The 21,240-nt window shown below is 46.1% G+C and overlaps 1 protein-coding gene across 2 annotated transcripts in view; it reads left to right on the top strand.

Moving 5' to 3' along the window:
• Positions 1-21,240, top strand: part of gpc6a (glypican 6a) — a 1,457,751-nt gene that overhangs the window by 975,948 nt on the left and 460,563 nt on the right. For both annotated transcript variants that reach the window (XR_013498862.1, XM_078221645.1), the window contains exon 5: positions 16,487-16,617. Coding sequence is in view for 1 of the 2 variants with exons in the window: in XM_078221645.1 (XP_078077771.1) it covers positions 16,487-16,617 (131 nt within the window). In the remaining variant the exon portion in view is untranslated. The remainder of the gene's footprint in view (positions 1-16,486; positions 16,618-21,240) is intronic.

The raw sequence follows: 21,240 nt of genomic DNA on the forward strand, positions 1-21,240 counted from the left end.
CTGCCACAGAAACTGCCCCCCCCAACACTTCCACATACACTGGGGACCCCAACTAACACTCAGATGGGAAAGCCCCCAACCAATAAGGAAGTTCCAGAGAGGGGACCCATGGTGCCAGGGGCAGTGACAAAGAACAAAGAACAATACAGCACAGGAACAGGCCCTTCGGCCCTCCAAGCCCGCGCCGCTCCCTGGTCCAAACTAGACCATTCTTTTGTATCCCTCCATTCCCACTCCGTTCATATGGCTATCTAGATAAGTCTTAAACGTTCCCAGTGTGTCCGCCTCCACCACCTTGCCTGGCAGCGCATTCCAGGCCCCCACCACCCTCTGTGTAAAATATGTCTGTCTGATATCTGTGTTAAACCTCCCCCGCTTCACCTTGAACCTATGACCCCTCGTGAACATCACCACCGACCTGGGGAAAAGCTTCCCACCGTTCACCCTATCTATGACTTTCATAATTTTATACACCTCTATTAAGTCTCCCCTCATCCTCCGTCTTTCCAGGGAGAACAACCCCAGTTTACCCAATCTCTCCTCATAACTAAGCCCCTCCATACCAGGTAACATCCTGGTAAACCTCCTCTGTACTCTGTCCAAAGCCTCCACGTCCTTCTGGTAGTGTGGCGACCAGAACTGGACGCAGTATTCCAAATGTGGCCAAACCAACGTTCTGTACAGCTGCAACATCAGACCCCAACTTTTATACTCTATGCCCCGCCCTGTAAAGGCAAGCATGCCATATGCCTTCTTCTTCACCACCTTCACCACCTGTGGAGACTGCCCGGTTATGTTCCCCCCCCCCCCCCTCCCCCCCCGCTCCCCCCCCTTTTATAAATGGTTTCCATTTTATAAAAACTTGTCACACGGGTGAGGGGGGAGACCCCAACCTTGGGGGGGAACAGATGGTGGGAAGACTTTTAAGTAGTTTAGAATTTATTTAAATAAGGTTCTCACCCAGCAAGTGTGGTCACCGGCAGGGGGGAGGAACAATTGGAAAACAAGATCTCACTGCCGAGATTCTCATTTTCCAAGTCTCACAATATTTTGTGCCCATGTGCTATTTACACTCAGGGCGAACTTGGACGCAAAATTATGGCAATTGTCTTTCCTACCAATATGTTCTTCCTATCAAAGTAAATCTGTTCACACTTCTCTGCATTACATTTCTCTACCACTTGACTGCACATTCCACCAACCTGTCTGTGTCCTGCACTATCCTCACAGTTCACAATGCTTCCAGGCTTCGTATAATTTGCAAATTTTGAAATCATGCCCTGCACACCACAATCAATGTCATTAATAAATCAGGAAGAGTAAGTGTCCAATGCTGACCCCTGAGGAATCCCACTACAAGCCTTTGTCCATTCCAAAAAACATCCAATAACCACTCTTTACACATACAAAATGCGATCGAGGAAAGAGAAAGGTCATGAGATGTAAGTTGGAACAAATCAAATGAAACACAAAGATAAGTGGAAAAGTGAATCGTGTGGAGGACGGAGAAGATCTGCAGAGAGACTTGGACAGGCTGAGTGAGTGGGCGAGGATATGGCAAATGGAGTATAACGTTGAGAAATGCGAGGTTATACACTTTGGAGGAAATAATAACAAATGGGATTACTATCTCAATGGAAACAAATTAAAACATGCTACCGTGCAAAGGGACCTGGGGGTCCTTGTGCATGAGACGCAAAAGCCCAGTCTGCAGGTACAACAGGTGATCAAGAAGGCAAATGGGATGTTGGCCTATATTGCGAGGGGGATAGAATATAAAAGCAGGGATGTCTTGATGCACCTGTACAGGGCATTGGTGAGGCCGCAGCTGGAATACTGTGTGCAGTATTGGTCCCCTTATATGAGGAAGGATATATTGGCATTGGAGGGAGTGCAGAGAAGGTTCACCAGGTTGATACCGGAGATGAGGGGTTTGGATTATGAGGAGAGGCTGAGGAGATTGGGTTTGTACTCGTTGGAGTTTAGAAGGATGAGGGGGGATCTTATGGAGACTTATAAGATAATGCGGGGGCTGGATAGGGTGGAGGCGGAGAGATTCTTTCCACTTAGTAAGGAAGTTAAAACTAGAGGACACAGCCTCAAAATAAAGGGGGGTCGGTTTAAGACAGAGTTGAGGAGGAACTTCTTCTCCCAGAGGGTGGTGAATCTCTGGAATTCTCTGCCCACTAAGGTGGTGGAGGCTACCTCGCTGAATATGTTTAAAGCGCGGATGGATGGATTCCTGATCGGTAAGGGAATTAAGGGTTATGGGGATCAGGCGGGTAAGTGGTACTGATCCACGTCAGATCAGCCATGATCTTATTGAATGGCGGGGCAGGCTCGAGGGGCTAGATGGCCTACTCCTGCTCCTATTTCTTATGTTCTTATGTTCTAAATCTGAAATTCATTCCTTTACAAATGATTTTACAGATTCATCTCACGTAAGATACAGAGCCCGATTTTACCAAAATTTTGTGCCCGTTTTCGGGCGCGAAATCGTGGTAAAGTTGGGCGTCGGGCCTAAAACGCCGTCCAGACCCGACCCAAGGCCAATCGCACCTTTGCATGCATTTAAACGGCATAATGAAGCGCGCGCCCAACTTTACCATCAATACCAGCGTTCGGCCCAATTCGCGTCCGCGCCTTTACCGACCTGATAAATAAAAGTCCAACTTGTACTTTAATTCGGCAGGGGAATCGCCGAGGCCCACTCTTCGCGGACACCCCCCCACCCCGGGATCGGACCCCTCTTGGAGGCAGGCCTCCCCGGCAGAGCACACCCCTAACCTACCTCGATCGTGGTCTCCCTCCACCACCCTTCCCGCTCACCTTCAGTCCTTCGACAGCCTGCAGCACGTTCCAGGACACTGACTTCGAGCCATGGCTGAAGTGACTGGGCTTCATACAGGTCTGCTGGCGTCTGCCGGAGGAGAGGGGGCGGGCCAACTGGAACTCTGGTTGGGGGGGGGGGGGGGGGGCGGAGGGGAGATGAGGAGAGGGGGCAGGCCCGCATCGCCCTTTTGGGGGGGGTGGGTGGGAGGGGAGGGGGTATGACTTATCATCCCCTTGGGGGGAGGGGGTGTGACATATCATCCCCTGGGGGGGTGGGGAGGGGGTGTGACGTATCATCCCCTGGGGGGGTGGGGAGGGGGTGTGACGTATCATCCCCTGGGGGATGGGAGGGGGTGTGACGGATCATTCACTGGTACACTACCAGCCACAGCCATCTCTCCCGCTCTCTCGCACCTGCAGGGAAGAGTAATCTGTGGCTGATAGTGTACCAGTGATGGTGCCAGGAGGGATCGGCCACAGACAGGCAGCGGAACCCCCCCGACCAGAGGATGAGACGTCACACCCCCTCTCCCCCCCCTCCCCCAGGGAATGATAAGTCACACCCCCTCCCATATCCCTCCCCCCAACCAGAGGATGAACGGCAGAGAGGCTCTTTCCGCTCTCTGCTTTTTGTTTTGTGCCCGGGTGCATTGTTCGGCGCTCCAACAGATGCAAATGCACTAGGCCCCGCCCACTAGACCCGCACCGAAAAAAGGCGTATGGGGGCGTTGGAGCGCGGCTGCCGGGCGCGGGTCTGATTTACGGCCACGCCCAGCACTTAGTCCCGATTTGGTAAAATCGGCCCCACAGTGTGAGTCTTCCACCTTGCTTTGTCTAGGAGGGAATTTGCTTTGTAAACGACTGGGAGCTTTGTTGAGAAAAAGGCATTGAAATAAAATATGAACATAATTATGTTTCTTTTCAATTAGATTTGATGGGGAAGGATTTATATTTTTATTGATGGAGAAGGAGGGGGAGGTGACACCCAAAAATTCACATTAAATGAATGGTTCTAATGGAAATTACATGGTATTCAAAAAGCAAATGCTTTTACATTAAGACAAAGAGCATTCAAAAGAAACTTTAGGAATTACAGATATTTGCAGCTTGTAGAAATATTGACTTTTTGCCATTGTTGAAGCATAGTTGTAGATGAAAATATACAAAAACATACAGCTGGCATTAACATAGGAAGGAATAGAATGTCTGACAATGATTAATCTGTTCAGATAGGTGGGGAAATAGCATTAGTAGGGAGCAGAAGGGGAATAGTAGAAGCAATATGGATGGAGATTTGTAGTGATGAAGACAACAAAGTAATGATTGGGAACAGCTATTGACAGTTCAAGAGAATTTGGTACATGGCGAATGATTTGAACAAACGAGAGGCTGCAGGGTATGTGATATGAATAGTAGTAGGGAAGGAGGTAGAAGAGGGGGAGGGGTAGCATTATTGGTCAGAGATTGTATCACAGTGTCAGAGAGGAGGTTTGATGAGGACTTATCTGTTGAGGTAGTATGGGCGGAGATTAGAAATAGGAGAGGAGAGGTCACCCTGTTGGGAGTCTTTTATAGACCTCCTAAAAGTTCTAGAGAGGTTGAGGAAAGGATTGCGGAGTCAATCCTGCTTAGGAGTGAAAGTAATAGGGCAATTGTTATGGGGGATTTTAACTTGACTAATATTGACTGGAATTGTTATAGCTCTAGCTCGTTAGAGGGGTCAGTTTTTGTTCAAAGCGTGCAGGAAGGTTTTTTGACTCAGTATGTAGACAGGCCAACTAGAGGTGAGGCTATATTGGATCTGGTGCTGGGAAATGAGCCAGACCAGGTGCTAGACTTGGAAGTTGGTGTGCATTTTGGTGATAGTGACCACAATTCGGTTACGTTCACCTTAGTGATGGAAAGGGATAGGCATGAACCTCGGGCCAGTGGTTTTAGCTGGGGGAAGGGTAATTATGAGGCTATTAGGAGAGAATTAGGAAACATAGGTTGGACTAGGAGATTACAGGGACTGGGAACGTCCGACATGTGGAGTTTTTTCAAGGAGCAGCTACTGCGAGTCTGTGATAGGTATGTCCCTGTCAGGCAAGGAGGAATTGGTAGGGCTAGGGAACCGTGGTGCACCAAAAAAGTTTCTTTGTTGGTTAAAAAGAAAAAGGAGGCTTATGTTCGGATGAGACGTGAGCACTCGGGTAGTGCACTAGAAAGCTTTAGATTGGCTAAGAGGGAGTTGAAGAGCGAGCTTAGAAGGGCTAAAAGGGGACATGAGAAGACTTTGGCGGATAGGGTTAAAGAGAATCCTAAGGCGTTCTATAGGTATGTCAAGAACAGAAGGTTGGTTAGGGCAAGTTTAGGGCCAGTTATAGATGGCAGAGGGAAGTTATGTGTGGAACCGGAGGAGATTGGTGAAGCATTGAACCAATATTTCTCTTCGGTGTTCACGCAAGGGGACATGAATATAGCTGAGGAGGACACTGGGTTGCAGGGGAGGAGAATAGACAGTATTACAGTTGATAAGGAGGATGTGCAGGATATTCTGGAGGGTCTGAAAATAGATAAATCCCCTGGTCCGGATGGGATTTATCCAAGGATTCTCTGGGAGGCAAGAGAAGTGATTGCAGAGCCTCTGGCTCTGATCTTCAGGTCGTCGTTGGCCTCTGGTATAGTACCAGAAGATTGGAGGTTAGCGAATGTTGTCCCATTGTTTAAGAAGGGGAACAGAGACTTCCCCGGGAATTATAGACCGGTGAGTCTCACTTCTGTTGTCGGCAAGATGTTGGAAAAAATTATAAGGGATAGGATTTATAGTTATTTGGAGAGTAATGAATTGATAGGTGATAGTCAGCATGGTTTTGTGGCAGGTAGGTCGTGCCTTACTAACCTTATTGAGTTTTTTGAGAAAGTGACCAAGGAGGTGGATGGGGGCAAGGCAGTGGACGTGGTATATATGGATTTTAGTAAGGCGTTTGATAAGGTTCACCATGGTAGGCTTCTGCAGAAAATGCAGATGTATGGGATTGGGGGTGATCTAGGAAATTGGATCAGGAATTGGCTAGCGGATAGGAAACAGAGGGTGGTGGTTGATAGTAAATATTCATCATGGAGTGCGGTTACAAGTGGTGTACCTCAGGGATCTGTTTTGGGGCCACTGCTGTTTGTAATATTTATTAATGATCTGGATGAGGGTATAGTTGGGTGGATTAGCAAATTTGCTGATGACACCAAAGTCGGTGGTGTGGTAGACAGTGAGGAAGGGTGTCGTAGTTTGCAGGAAGACTTAGACAGGTTGCAAAGTTGGGCCGAGAGGTGGCGGATGGAGTTTAATGCGGAGAAGTGTGAGGTAATTCACTTTGGTAGGAATAACAGATGTGTTGAGTATAGGGCTAACGGGAGGACTTTGAATAGTGTGGAGGAGCAGAGGGATCTAGGTGTATGTGTGCATAGATCCCTGAAAGTTGGGAATCAAGTAGATAAGGTTGTTAAGAAGGCATATGGTGTCTTGGCGTTTATTGGTAGGGGGATTGAATTTAGGAGTCGTAGCGTTATGTTGCAACTGTACACAACTCTGGTGCGGCCGCACTTGGAGTACTGTGTGCAGTTCTGGTCCCCACATTACAGGAAGGATGTGGAGGCTTTGGAGAGGGTGCAGAGGAGGTTTACCAGGATGTTGCCTGGTATGGAGGGGAGATCCTATGAGGAGAGGCTGAGGGATTTGGGATTGTTTTCGCTGGAAAGGCGGCGGCTAAGAGGGGATCTTATTGAAACATATAAGATGATTAGAGGTTTAGATAGGGTGGATAGTGATAGCCTTTTTCCTCTGATGGAGAAATCCAGCACGAGGGGGCATGGCTTTAAATTGAGGGGGGGTAGTTATAGAACCGATGTCAGGGGTAGGTTCTTTACCCAGAGGGTGGTGAGGGATTGGAATGCCCTGCCAGCATCAGTTGTAAATGCGCCTAGTTTGGGGGCGTTTAAGAGATCCGTAGATAGGTTCATGGACGAAAAGAAATTGGTTTAGGTTGGAGGGTCACAGTTTTTTTTTTTAACTGGTCGGTGCAACATCGTGGGCCGAAGGGCCTGTTCTGCGCTGTAATGTTCTATGTTCTATGTTCTATATATGAGAGGGATTTTTGTTTTTCTAGAGCTGAAATGAATTGAGCAGGGACAAAAAGAAGACAAAAGAACAGTTTCATGGAGAAGTTAAAGCCTCTTAACAAAATTGGGGCCATTTTATCTTTGGATGGTGAGCAGTATTGAATTGGTTGCCTTTCCACACCTCTTCAAATTTTTCAGTCTACTGACTACAATGAAATGGAAGATCAAACTTGTGTATAAAGAGCAACTAATTCAATGTCACCCATTATACACACTTGATACATTGTCCCTAATATGTGAAACAATCCAAGATCAGATATATCTGATTTCGTATTTGGCTTCTAATGATCTATATTTAAGGCAAAGGGTCAAAATAGCAATGTACCATAATAAGAGCAGCAAGTGAAGATTAAGTGCAAATCAAGCAAGGTTTTGCTACTGATACAGCCTTTGCTTGACAGATAAACAGATGAGAGAATTGGGCAGTGAGGTCAGCACACCTGATTCCTGACTTTACACAGGTAGATCTTAATCACAGGAAAATTGCTGAGATTGTAAATTGAATGTAATGACTTCTCCATTTGGCTGTGTGTGAAGGAGGGCTATTTGTGGCTACATTTGCTGCTACCACAGCAGTAAAGAAGAAACAGGGCATGAGCCTAATCGCAGTCACTGAATAAAACTACAAAATGGTTGAGAAAAATTTGCTAAGAATGTTTTTGAGAGTTTTCCCAACCAGCTGCTGAACTTCAGTGGAAAGTTAATGAAAAACATATTAACAGCACAAAATTTGCTGTGAAAACAATAGTGTTTACCATCATCTAAAAAGAAAGACTTGCAGTTACAAAGATCCTTCACCACCATAGAACATCACAAAGCACATTACAACCATTTAACATATAAATATAGAAACATAAGAATTAGGAGCAGGAGTAGAGCACTTGGTCGTTTGAATCTGCTCTGCCATTCAATAAGTCTTGGCTGAACTGATTTCAACATCAATCCACCTTTCTGCCGATCCTCGATAACTTTTCACCCCTTTGCCTATCAGGAATCTATCGGCCTCTGCTTTAAAAATATTCAAGGACTCTACTTCCACTTCCTTTTGAGGAAGAGTTCCAAAGACTCATGTCCCTATGAGAGGAAGAAATCTCTCATCTGTCCTCAATGGACAATCCCATATTGTTAAACAAGGCCCCCAGATCTAGATTCTCTCACAAGAGGAAATTTGCTCTCCACATCAACCCTGTCAACACTCTTAAGAATCTAATATGTTTCAATCAAGTCGTACATATTTAATGAGCCTGAGTTAGTTGTCAGAGATTCCTTTAATACGTCAAATTCTATTAATTTCCAATGATCTTCCCTAACCCTAAAAATAACTATTGCAAATATCAGTCTCATTCATTCATTCATTTAATTGTTATTGGATATTTTACAATATATAATTTTTTTTAAATCCCGTTTCTCCCTTTTCTCTCCACTATAATCCAATCTTTCATTCTCCCTCGTTATTACTCTTGTTGTACTTGAATTAACATTGAGTTTGCTCATTTTATACTTACTTTCCAGTCTTTGCGCCATTAATTAAGGGAGATATGCAGTTGTTTGCTCTTGTTCACTGAGGTCCCGAATGCCCTATCTCCCTCACTGTGGCATTATCAGCTTGTAGTTTCAGCAGCTTGTCATGCAAACTATCATTACAATCGAATGAGACAAGAGTACGTGTAACTAATGGTGCGTGGTGTCATTCTCCAGATACAACCAATTCTAGGCTGTTGTGTCTACTTGTGGTTTCCAGTGATCTAATGCTGAAGTTATGGTGCCTGATCAGGAGCAATCACAGAGTGACCAGCAACTAGTTTTAAAGAAATGTGACAAATCATAAGTCAAGTGCATTTTGTGAGGCTGTGCACCAATAATAGCTGCAGAAGGCCTCAAAAACATATCTGAAAGAGTCACAAGTGATGCTGCGCACCTTATCTGTAAAAGTCCCGATTGATAGACATATCTCACTAATCCTGTACACACCTTATCTAAAAGAGCCATGAGTGATATACACTCCTTTTCTATAAGAGTCACCAATCATATACACGTGTTATCCTGTACACACCTTATCTAAAAGAATCACAAGTGATATACACACCGTATCCTGTATGCATCTTATCTAAAAGAGTCACAAGTGATATACACACCTTAGACTGCATACACCTCATCCAAATGAGTCACCAATCATATACACATGTTATCCTGTACACACCTTATTTAAAAGAATCACAAGTGATATACACACCTTATCCTGTACACATCTTATCCATAATAGTCACCAATCATATACATCAGTTATCCTGTACACACCTTGTCTAAAAGAATCACAAGTGAAATACACACCCTATCCTGTACACACGTTATCCATAAAAGTTATGAGTGATCTTATCTTAGCCTCCCTGTCTCGCAAGACGCTGGGCGTGTGCCAAAGGTTTGGCAGCATTTGCTTCTCGCTTTGCGGTGCTGTCTCTTGTCTTGCAATCACCTCTATTCACTCCCACCTTCACTGCTGTCCACCAGCTCTGGCAATCGCTGGCAACTTGATCCCATCACTTATGGCCTATTTTCATGTTTGCAGATGCCTTTGAAGCAAAGGGATAGGTAGCAAGTGGGTCTGGTACTGGTGGCGCGCTCACTGTACGTCCTTGGGGATCCTGTCATCCACCATGCAGCTCACATGTCCAAGCCACCTCAAGCACCACTGACTCAGTATGGTGTGTATGCTGAAGATGTTGGCTGCCTTGAGGTTGCCAAAAAGCATGTGTTGGTCATGGCCATCTGACGCCGAGGATTCGTTGGAGGCAGTGAAGATGGAACGCGTTGAGGCATCATTCTTGGTGGACATGCATTGTCTAGGCCTCACTGCTGTAGAGCAGGGTATAGGCTTGAAACACTCAAACATTTGTGTTCCGTGTCAATGCGCTCTTTTCCCACATCCTCTCTGCCAGTCTGCACATAGCAGCAGATGCCTTTTGAATGCGCCTATTGAGTTCTGTGTCAGTAGACAGATTGATGCCTGAACTCTTGGACAACTTTCAGAGTGTGATCACTGATGGAGCATTTTGAATGTCGTGCCCCATGATGTTCATTTTCATGAGGTTGATGTTAGGTCGAATTTGTTGCAAGAAGCCAGAAGCCTGTCCATGATATTCTGCAGACACTTCTCCGTGTGAGATGTGAGTGCAGCATCGTCACCATAGAGACATTCCCAGATGAGGAATTTCTGTACTTTCGTCTCTGCTCTGAGACAGGTGATGTTGAACAGGCTGCCATTTCATCTTGTGTGGAGGAAAATTCCTTCTTCAGGAGACATGAACACATGAGAGGGAAGCAGTGAGAAGAAGATCCCAAATAGTGTGGATGTGAGGACACAGACCTGTTTCATGCCACTAAAGATGGGAAGGGGCTGATGAGGCACCGCTGTACTGGGCTGTGCCTTTCCTGTTGTCATGGAACAAAGTGATGATGCTTAGTAGCTTTGACAGACATCTGACTTTTACTGGAAGATTGAAGAGACCACACTTGCTAATGAGGTCAAAGGCTTTGGTGAGATCTATGAAGGTGACATAGAGAGGCATCTGTTGTTGGTGGTATTTCTCGTGTAGCTGGCGAAGGGAGAACAGCATGTCAATAGTGGATCTCTCTGCGCAAAAGCTGCACTGTTCCTCAGGGCCTGTTTAGACCGACTAGGGCAAAGGCCGAGCAGGGAGATTCCATGGTAGTTGTTGCAGTCATACAGTCACCCTTGTTCTTATAAAGGGTGATTATGTTATTATCATGCATGTCTCATGGTACTGCTCCCTCAGCCCAGCACTAGCAGAGCAGTTTGTGGAGTTTTGCGAGTATAGCTGGCTTGACACACTTGATTATTTCAGGGGCAATGCCATCCTTCCAGATGCCTTCCTGCTAGCTAGAGAATCAGTGGTATTACTGAGCTCCAGTTATATTGGCTGTCCACCTAGCTTGCCATGACTGGTAGAGGCTACACTGAGGGTGGCGTCAGTGTCAAGACTGGTAGAGGCTGCACTGAGGATGGCATCAGTGGCAAAGATTTCCCTGGAGTAAAGTTCCAGGCAGTGCTCCACCCACCAGTTCATTTGATTGTTTTGGTCAGTGATTGCTTCCCTTGAGGGGAGCGGTTTTCTTGATGGTTGGCCCAAAAGCCTTCTTAATGCCATCGTACATTTCTGTGATCCATAGAATCCCTAGAGTGTAGAAAGAGGCCATTTGGCCCATTGAGTCTGCACTGACTATCTCTGAAAGAGCCTTCTACCTAAGGCTCATAACCTCGCGCATTCACCATGGCTAATGCACCCAGCCTACACATCTTTGGATACTAAGGAGCAATTTAGTCGGCCAATCCACCTAACCAATGTTCCTGGTGTCAGAGGCCAGCTGGATATGACTGTATAGGTGTTGCCAGTGATTGCATAGTGCCTCGCTGTTCTTTGTTGTGATGCTTCTGGCAGCTTTAAGTGCTGAGGATGTTTTTTCCCTGGGATTTGCTTGTAGTTCAGCAGTGCAGAATACTTGATACCTATGATGTGTTCCATTTCTTCAAAGTGGGCTTGAAACCAGTCTGCATTTTCCTTCCTGCGCTTGTCATAGGTGGTCATTGCTGAGTTATCAATGACATCTCTAATGTGGGCCCACTTGGTCTCTGCATCCCCCGCAGGGGTGTTTTGAAGGCCTTGGTCAAGAGAATTGAGAAACTCCTGTGACAGTGGTGGGTGAGAAATTCCGGTAGTGTTGATGCGCGGATGACCATTTTGCTCGGAATGGTGCATCTTATTTGGTTGGAATCTAGCTATGCTGCACACCAGGGAGTGGCTGGGTGGCAGCCTGTGCTGTGGAAGCTGCGTGTAATTAAAACACTATCCAAGAAGGCTTGCACGATGATTGAGGTCCAGCTAGTGCAACCAGCGTGATCTGGGATGTCCCCATGTAATCTGGCGACAGGGCTTAGTTTGAAAGAATGAGTTGGTGTTGCAGAAATGTGGTAAACATACAACTCCAGCACTTCCCAATCATTCTCATTCATCCTTCCAATGCCATGTTGTCCAAGGCAGGAGGGCCATGAGTCCCTCCCTGGTCGGCCACAACCCTGGCATTCAAGTCCCCCAGTAGGAGCAGATGTTCAGTGTTAGGGATGCTGCTGGTGATGTTGTGGAGTTCTTCATAGAACTGGTCTTTAACTTCGGGTGAGGAACAGAGTGTTGGGGCATAGATGCTGAGCCGGTATATTGGTTTAGAGATGGCAGACAGTCAGATGGACAGTATGCATTTCAAGTCAATTGTGAGCAACTCTATCAGGATGAGCAAAGTGCTTCTGATTGCAAGTCTCTGTGCTGCCAGTAACAAAGGTAGACTTGCTCCCTTACTGATCTGCCTGCAGGGAGGCGTGGCTCCTGAAGCGCTGCAATGTCCACATTAAGTCAACTCACCTCAGTGTTGGTGAGTCTTCAGAGAGTTGTCGATCTGTGTGAGATCTAACAGAACCAGACACGTGGTTCTGACATTCCAGCTTGCAAAATGAAGGGCTGGTACCTTCTATGCTTTCTCCGTCACGTTGCTTGGTGTGATGTTACAGTCACTTGTCAGGCAATGACCATATGCTCCAAGCACTCATTGGAGCAGGTGACCTGTGGTGGGACAGCACCTTGCTGACTGTGGCTGCCCGGTTTGAGATGAGTGGTAGCTGTCCAAAGAAACGCGATGGTTTCTCCCACCATCAAAGGTGCTCATTCTCTACGTCAATCGAGCTGGTTTATAACCTGTAACTGCTGGCCTCTGTGTTGTTTTATTCACTGTGAGGCATCTATAGAGTGACCTTTCCATACATATGCCTGGGCGAGATATATGGTTTGCCTAAGCATTGGAACCCTCCACCTCTCGACCTTGCTGATGGAGTCCAAAGCAATGCTCAGCATGATGCTGGGTACCAGTTTGGCTGCAGGAGCTGCTGTAAATGACACATGACCACCTTACGGGGTTGGACTCTGGATTTTCTGTTAGTATTTGCTCCCTTGGCCTTAGTTCCTCCCCAAACATCCACACAGCAGTGGGGTTCATATCCCTGAACAAGGGCCCTGGATAGGTGCTGTTAGCCAGAGCCAGCTGAGCCCTGGTCTCGCATAGGAGGCGCGACACTTCGTGAAGTAGCTCCACTTCACAGGGGCTATCCACCACCCTGAAGAATCACAAGTGATAGACAAACTTTATCCTGTGCATACCTTATCTATTAGAGCCATGAATGATATACATACCTTATACAAGACAGTCATGAATGATATTCAGAGTTTACCTGACAAGGTCACAATAAGCACGTGAATGCAAAAGACAAGGCTGAAGCATTTGCAACCATCTTCAGCTAGAAGTGTCAAGTGGATAGTCCATCTTGGCCTCCTCCTGAAGTCCCTACTGTCACAGATCATAGAAATCATAGAAACCCTACAGTACAGAAAGAGGCCATTCGGCCCATCGAGTCTGCACCAACCACAATCCCACCCAGGCCCTACCTCCATATCCCTACATATTTTACCCACTAATCCCTCTAACCTACACATCTCAGGAAACTAAGGGGCAATTTAAGCATGGCCAATCAACCTAACCCGCACATCTTTGGAATGTTGATCCAAGATGTCAATCTTCAGCCAATACAATTAACTCCACATGATATCACAAAACAACTGAGTACAGGGGATACAGTAAAGGTTATAGGTCTTGGCAACATCCTGGTTATTAGCGTGAAAACGTGTGCTCCAGAAGTGGTACAGCCCTAGGCAAACTGTACCAGTGTAACCATTACACTGGCATCTAACAGACAAATTGAGAAATTGTGCAGGGACGTTGTTTACAAAAAGCAGGACAACCCAACCAATCACCATCCCATCTGTCTATTCTAAATCATAAGGAAAGAGATGGAAAGTTCATTGACAGCATTATCAAGGAGCACTTGCTCACCAGGAGCCTGCTCACCAATGGTCAACTTGACTTCTGCCAGGACCACTTCAGCTCAAGACAGCATTAAAGCCTTGATCCGAACATGGCAAATAATGCTGAACTCACAGCCTGAATCAATCATCTGGTGACACTGAAAATCAGTGGACTTTGTGATGGCTGCATATCTCCCCACCCACCCTTCCCTTTCAATGGGTCCCACCACAATGGGGCCCTTACATCCCCACCTAAGTGTAAGCCTGTCTGCCAGAACCCCTTGTGGAAGCATATGGAAGGAACAATTCCAACTTATCACCCAATGTGTCCATGGGCTGTGTCAGCAACTTCCATTGCCCCGTAGTGCTATGATAGATAAGAAATACTATCTTGGATAGACATTTTGGTTTGGTCTTTTATGCTGATTGCTAAGTCATATCCTCAGCTGTGAGACGTTAATGATTTGAGCTCTATTGAATTTAACTGGAATATTTTAACATAACTGCCCACAGGTCCTCCTAGGATAAGTACTTAGTAAAAAATGCTAAAATGTGCTATTTATGTAAAATGTAGGCCTACTGGGGAAAAAAATGTTTCCTGTCTTATAGGGCAAAACATATGCCTTGCTGGATTTTATTTTCTGTGAACGATAGATCAGTTTCAGAATCTCGTAGGATTTAAAAAATGTTTCATGGGATGTGGGCATTGCTGGCTAGGCCAGCAGTTATTACTCATCCCTAATTACCCCTGAGAAGGTGGTGGTGATCCGCGTTCTTAACTCTGCGAGCCATGTTAAAATATCTCAAAATCACAAAAATGAATGTGTTGATGAGGGATTGGCAAGTCTTAGATAATAAAGGTATAATCTATATAATCTTTGTTGTTCAAGAAGTAAAATGATGCTTTCGTCATACTTATTTCCATTTGACTCATTCTCTTTCTCCTGAAAGCTTCTCTTGCTGATATGATAGAAAGGTCTTGCAGATAGGACTTGCAGATAGTGAGGAACATTGTCAGAGGCTATAAAAGGATATAGATAGGCTGGAAATTTGGGCAAAGAAATGGCAGATGGAGTTCAATCTAGATAAATGCGAAGTGATGCATTTTGGTAGAGCTAATGTAGGGGGGAGCTATACGATAAATGGCAGAACCATAAAGGGTGTAGATACGCAGAGGGACCTGGGTGTGCAAGTCCACAGATCCTTGAAGGTGACGTCACAGGTGGAGAAGATGGTGAAGAAGGCATATGGCATGCATGCCTTTATAGGACAGGGCATAGAGTATAAAAGTTGGGGTCTGATGTTGCAGATGTATAGAACGTTGGTTCGGCCGCATTTGGAATACTGCGTCCAGTTCTGGTTGCCACACTACCAGAAGGATGTGGAGGCTTTAGAGAGAGTGCAGAGGAGGCTTACCAGGATGTTGCCTGGTATGGCAGGGCTTAGTTATGAGGAGAGATTGGGTAAACTGGGGTTGTTCTCACTGGAAAGACGGAGGATGAGGGAAGACCTAATAGAGGTGTATAAAATTATGAAAGGCATAGATAGGGTGAACGGTGGGAAGCTTTATCCTAGGTCGGTGGTGACGTTCACGAGGGGTCATAGGTTCAAGGTGAGGGGGGGGAAGTTTAACACGGATATCAGAAGAACATATTTTACACAGAGGGTGGTGGGGGCCTGGAATGCGCTGCCAGGCAAGGTGGTGGAGGCGGACACACTGGGAACGTTTAAGACTTATCTAGATAGCCACATGAATGGAGTGGGAATGGAGGGATACAAAAGAGTGGTCTAGTTTGGACCAGGGAGCGGCACGGGCTTGGAGGGCCGAAGGGCCTGTTCCTGTGCTGTATTGTTCTTTGTTCTTTAAGGTGAAGGTATACAAGCATTAGTGGACATGTAATGGCCTGATTGTCCACTTTATAAGATTCAAACTTCATAATTCCAGTAGATCCATTATTCAGCGAACATTTCTGTTTGTAACATTTGAATTGCTGTTATTTTTTTCTAGCTGCTAAATTATGCAATAGGTTAGGAATATGCACTGCCTTTGATGTCGCGTTTCATAATACAATTGAAAACTGAGAAAATTGGATTATATGCTCATGGCAAACACAGATTTGTGATTGTAAATATGATCCTGGCACATGCAGCATTCGTTTTTACTCCTAATCCTCATTTATATGTTGAAATACACACAGAGGATTTTTATCTCTCCTGCTGCCAGTTCTGGATGAAAATGGAAGAGGTGCTACGTGAGACTGGAGTTGTTTTGCTGCTTATGTGCAAAGATGTTTTGTACAAATATCTGATCAGGGAGAATTATTCCCTGTACATGATCAAAAATAAGGAACTCTATTCTGTTAACCTGTTTTTCCCTGGAACAAAAGATAGCTCAGTTTGGCATGGCAATTATAACATGGAATCAAATGTTTTGCTTAGTGCTCCACATGCCAACCTCAGTCCTGAACCTCAGCAGTCAGCACACACCTGATATGCCCTCTTCTGTGCCTAGCTTTTTCTGAGGTTTCAATAATATTAACCTTCACACTCCATGTGACTCCTTTTTTATCTGACAGATGCTATGCACCTGGTAGCAGAAAGGTTGGAAGGGCCTTTCAATATTGAATCCGTCATAGAGCCAATTGATGTGAAGATTTCTGATGCCATAATGAATATGCAGGAGAACAGCATGCAAGTGTCAGCGAAGGTAAAAATGCTCTCCTTTGTGTATTCATATCATGTGAAGATTGCCATTCTATCATCTTTGCATTTGTGAAAAGGGCCTCTGTAGAAGCCACAACTTAAAAACAAGCTGTAGCGTTTCCTTTGGCTATTAATTCTTCACCATATCTATCGCATAATACATTAGTTTACATTGAAGAAACACAAGGAGCTTGGCAGATTGTGGGCACATGGGTGGTTATTGACTAAGAAATGCCAGGACACAAACCTGCCAATTTCTAGCTCTTGCTCAGGTGAGACGAGGGGCAGGGAGCGAACATGCATCCAGGATAAAGATTGCTATTATAAATATGTCAATGAGGCTGAACACTGGGGTTTGACCCACTTTGCAGGTTTAACTGTGGCCAGCTAGGTTTCTCGGGCCTCAGGAAACCGAGCAGCTGAAGTTGCAGCAAGGACAACTGCAGTGGGCGCTTCTTATGGTACAAGAAGAGCCAGGAGTAAATCCTCCTGGGCCCACAAGTAGCCCCTATCACCATCAGAACCCCCCTGGAATCAATCCAGAGTGGGATTGCACCCCTCTCAAATTGGAATCCGCCACCCATGATCAGTTAACCCTCCCCCAACCCCAAGATCAGACCACCACAACTGCCCCCCCTGCCCTCCCTGGTCTTCCAGATGGGCAGGAATTGGACAGCTCCATTGGAGTCAGGGACCAGAACCTCCTCCCTAATCAGACCACTTGCCCCCACTCCAACCTCTACCTGAGACCTGTGATCTGACCTACCTTCTGCTGTGGCTATTTTCCTCTGTTCTCCAGTTTTTCTTTGTCAACTTTATCCAAACCTGTCATGATCTTGCACATCTCTAGCAAACCTTCCTTCAATCATCTATTTTACTCCAAGAAGAACAACCCCAGAGTATCCAACCTGTTCCTGAAGCTAAAGTGGCTTCCCTAGAACAGTTCTTGTAAATCCCCATCTATAGGAGCCTCACATCCTTCCTAAAGTGTTGATGTCTAAATAAATCTTGATAACGGTTCAGCATAACTTATTTTAGTACTCAATACCCCTGTATATGAAGCCCAATATCCCATATATGTTACTAATCACTCTCTCAAATGCCTTGTCACCTTCAAATAATTATGGATTTGCACTCCCAGATACCTCTGTCCTTGCACGCACTTCGGAGTTGAGGCATTAAGTCTATATTGGTCCCTATCCCTTCTGTCAAATGCATCACCTCGCGCTTCTCTATATTATATTCCCTTCTTGGCTGTTCATTCTGATTATACAGAAGGTGAAGATTATACTGAAGATGACTGATTATATTAATGGGAAGAGGATAACCAGGGAAAGAGTAGAGCCCATTAGGAACCAAAGGGAAATTTATGGGTGGAGCCAGAGGAGGTTGGTAGAGTGTTGAACGAATACTTCACATCCGTTTTGTTAAGGTACCAGATCGAAAATCCCAAGGTATATTATGAAACTGGACTAGACCCCAACCATTTTCCATTTTGGCAGTAATATAAGCATAGGATGTTTTACTCCAGACACGATTCTACTGATAACCAGGGAACTTATTTCAAAATAAATTTTATTTAACAACACAGTTTAACTATGACAAATGAATTAGCTTAGCTTTTAACAATTGAAGAATAATTAAGCATTACAAAATACAACTCTTAACTGCTAACCTATCACCATGGGCCCGGTTTTACCATTTTCATTCTAAGTGCTGAATCTGGGCGCAATTCAGGTCCGACTTGGAAACCTGTTTTCAGGTGCCCCTATACGCACTTAACCTGAAAAAAAAATTGCAAGTCCGAATCGCACTGTGGGCGGGCCTTATCGCGCCTGAAACGATCAAAGCTCTGAACTGCGCATGCGCAGTTAGAAAAAAACTTTGAAAATCGCGCCGCTGTCTCATCGCTCCAGCAAAAAACGGATAAAGCGGCCTGGGGGTGACAAGTGGGAGCGATGGTCCTCACAGACATCGCCCCACCCCTACAACATAACTGTCCCCCTTATCCACCCAACCCCACCCACACTACCCAGACCGAATGTGACACTCTGCCTCCTTTCCCCCCCACCAATCGCCCGCAGAGTGGAGGCGGTCCCCCCTCCTCCCTCCCCCACCGCCCCCCCAACTAAACAAAGATCGCACCCCCCCCCCCCCCCAGAGAAAGTTCAGGCCTCCCCCTCCCCCACCAGACAACGATCTGGCCTCCCTCCCCCCTTCCCCCAACCAGACAACAATCTCCCCCCCCCCCCCCCCCCCGCCACCAGACAATGATTGGGCCTCCCTCCACCCCCCCCCCCCCCCCACCAGAGAATGATCTGACCTGCCTCCCCCTCGCCCCTCCACCACTGATCTGAGTCAGAGAGCCGTTGGAAGTTCTGAACTTACCTCTTTAGCAGCTGGAGCGCCCGAAACAGACTTTTGCCGAGCGTGTCTGTTTCACGCCGAATCTGGACATGCGAACGCGATGGTAAAGGAGGAAATGCTGATAAAGTTGGGCGGGGAGTTCATTATTTCAATTTAACTGCATGCAAATGCATTTAAATCGCCGTTGCGCCTGTTTTGGGCGCAAATCGGATCATGGCCATTTTCGGGCCTTGGTAAAGTCGGCATCTGCATGGACACGGGCGCGGATCGCATTAATGGCCTGACGCCTGACTTTACCACGTTTTCGTGCCCGAAAACGGGCACGATGCAATGGTAAAACCGGGCCCTATGAGTTCCAATCAAGCAAAATTACTCTTATAGACTTGTACTCCTCTTCAAAATGTGTTAATCAAGCCACCTCTCCAACTGCACCCCCTATGGTAGAGTTGCTAACGTCTAAATGATACATCTGATCACTTGACCTGACAATATTCAGGAGAACTCTGAGCATTCCATATGTTAAACTTGTGTGTATGGTGGTTTATGCAGAGTTAGAGGCTTTTCACTCAGGTAGGAGGATGAGGGGAGACCTAATAGAGGTGTATAAAATTATGAAAGGCATAGATAGGGTGAACGGTGGGAAGCTTTTTCCCAGGTCGGTGGTGACGTTCACGAGGGGTCATAGGTTCAAGGTGAGGGCGGGGGGAGGTTTAACACGGATATCAGAAGGACATATTTTACACAGAGGGTGGTGGGGGCCTGGAATGCGCTGCCGGGCAAGGTGGTGGAGGCGGACACACTGGGAACATTTAAGACTTATCTAGATAGCCACATGAACGGAGTGGGAATGGAGGGATACAAAAGAATGGTCTAGTTTGGACCAGGGAGTGGCGCGGGCTTGGAGGGCCGAAGGGCCTGTTCCTCTGCTGTTTTGTTCTTTGTATCACTTACTACCCGCCTCTCAAGACTTTAGCATACCATTGAATCACTTTCTGCATTGCACCCACATTTTTCTGACCACTCACTGGGTGCTGAGCTCCCTTGTCACTTCAATCCATGCTCTCTTTGTTTTTCTCGGCAGATGTCAGGAACAAAACATCTCTCCTGTTGGAAACTGCATCCATTGGAGCTTCAAGGGAAGCACCTGGAGCTCATGATGCTACCCAGAGAGGCCAGTGCTGGCTCTCTGAAGTCCCTGCTGCTCCATCGTATCACTGAATGACAAGCCCAATCACACTGCGTTGTCCTTGCAGAGGGCCCTCTGTTACTGGGTTCAGTCTCCAGGCCACTCGCAAGTGTAACTACTTGGCTGCCATACTCATCCCCAGGCTAATGCGGCCCTTTGCATTTCAAAATTGTGTTGCTTCACTGATGCAACACAGTGTTGAGATACACAATTACAGGGTTCCTTACCTTGGACTAAAATTTCAGCCCATGATCTCATTTATGCATGTAAAATTCGTAAGGGACTGGACATGGTGGACATTGGGATGATGTTTCTAGAACTTGGTCATATTTTCAGAATAAGGGGTCAGCCATTTAATACTGAAATGAGGAGAAATTGGCTCACTCAAAGGTTGTAAAACTCCTGAATTCTCTATCCTTGAGAGAGTGATGGATGCTTATTCTTTGAGTGTTTTCAGGTCAAAGATTAGTCGACTTGGATACTAGGGGAACCAAGGGATTTTGGGATATTGAGGGAAAGTGTAACTGAGGTAAAAAGTCAGCCATGATCTTGTTGAATTGTGGAATAGGCTCAAAGAACCGAATGGCCCACTCCAGCTCCTATCTTTTTTATGTTCATGCATTCCTAACAAGTGATGACAACGTTATAAGCCATGAGAGAAGTGATGAGCAGAGATAGAACGCACATATTCCCAATTAGAATCATCATAGAATCCTACAGTGCAGAAAGAGGCCATTCGGCCCATCGAGTCTGCACCAACCACAATCCCACCCAGGCCCTATCCCCATATATTTACCCACTAATCCCTCCAACCTATGCATCCTGGGACACTAATGGGCAATTTTTAGAATGGCCAATCAACCCAACCCACACATCTTTTTGGACTGTGGGAGGAAACCGGAGCACCCGGAGGAAACCCACGCAGACACGAGGAGAATGTGCAAACTCCACACAGACAGTGACCCGAGCCGAGATTCGAACCCAGGTCCCTGGAGCTGTGAAACAGCAGTGCTAACCACTGTGCTACCGTGCCGCCCTAAAGGGAGGAGAAATTAAAGGGAGGAGAAATTAATA

Source organism: Mustelus asterias, chromosome 10 (genome assembly GCF_964213995.1).
Source record: "Mustelus asterias chromosome 10, sMusAst1.hap1.1, whole genome shotgun sequence".
Lineage (NCBI taxonomy): Eukaryota > Metazoa > Chordata > Chondrichthyes > Carcharhiniformes > Triakidae > Mustelus > Mustelus asterias.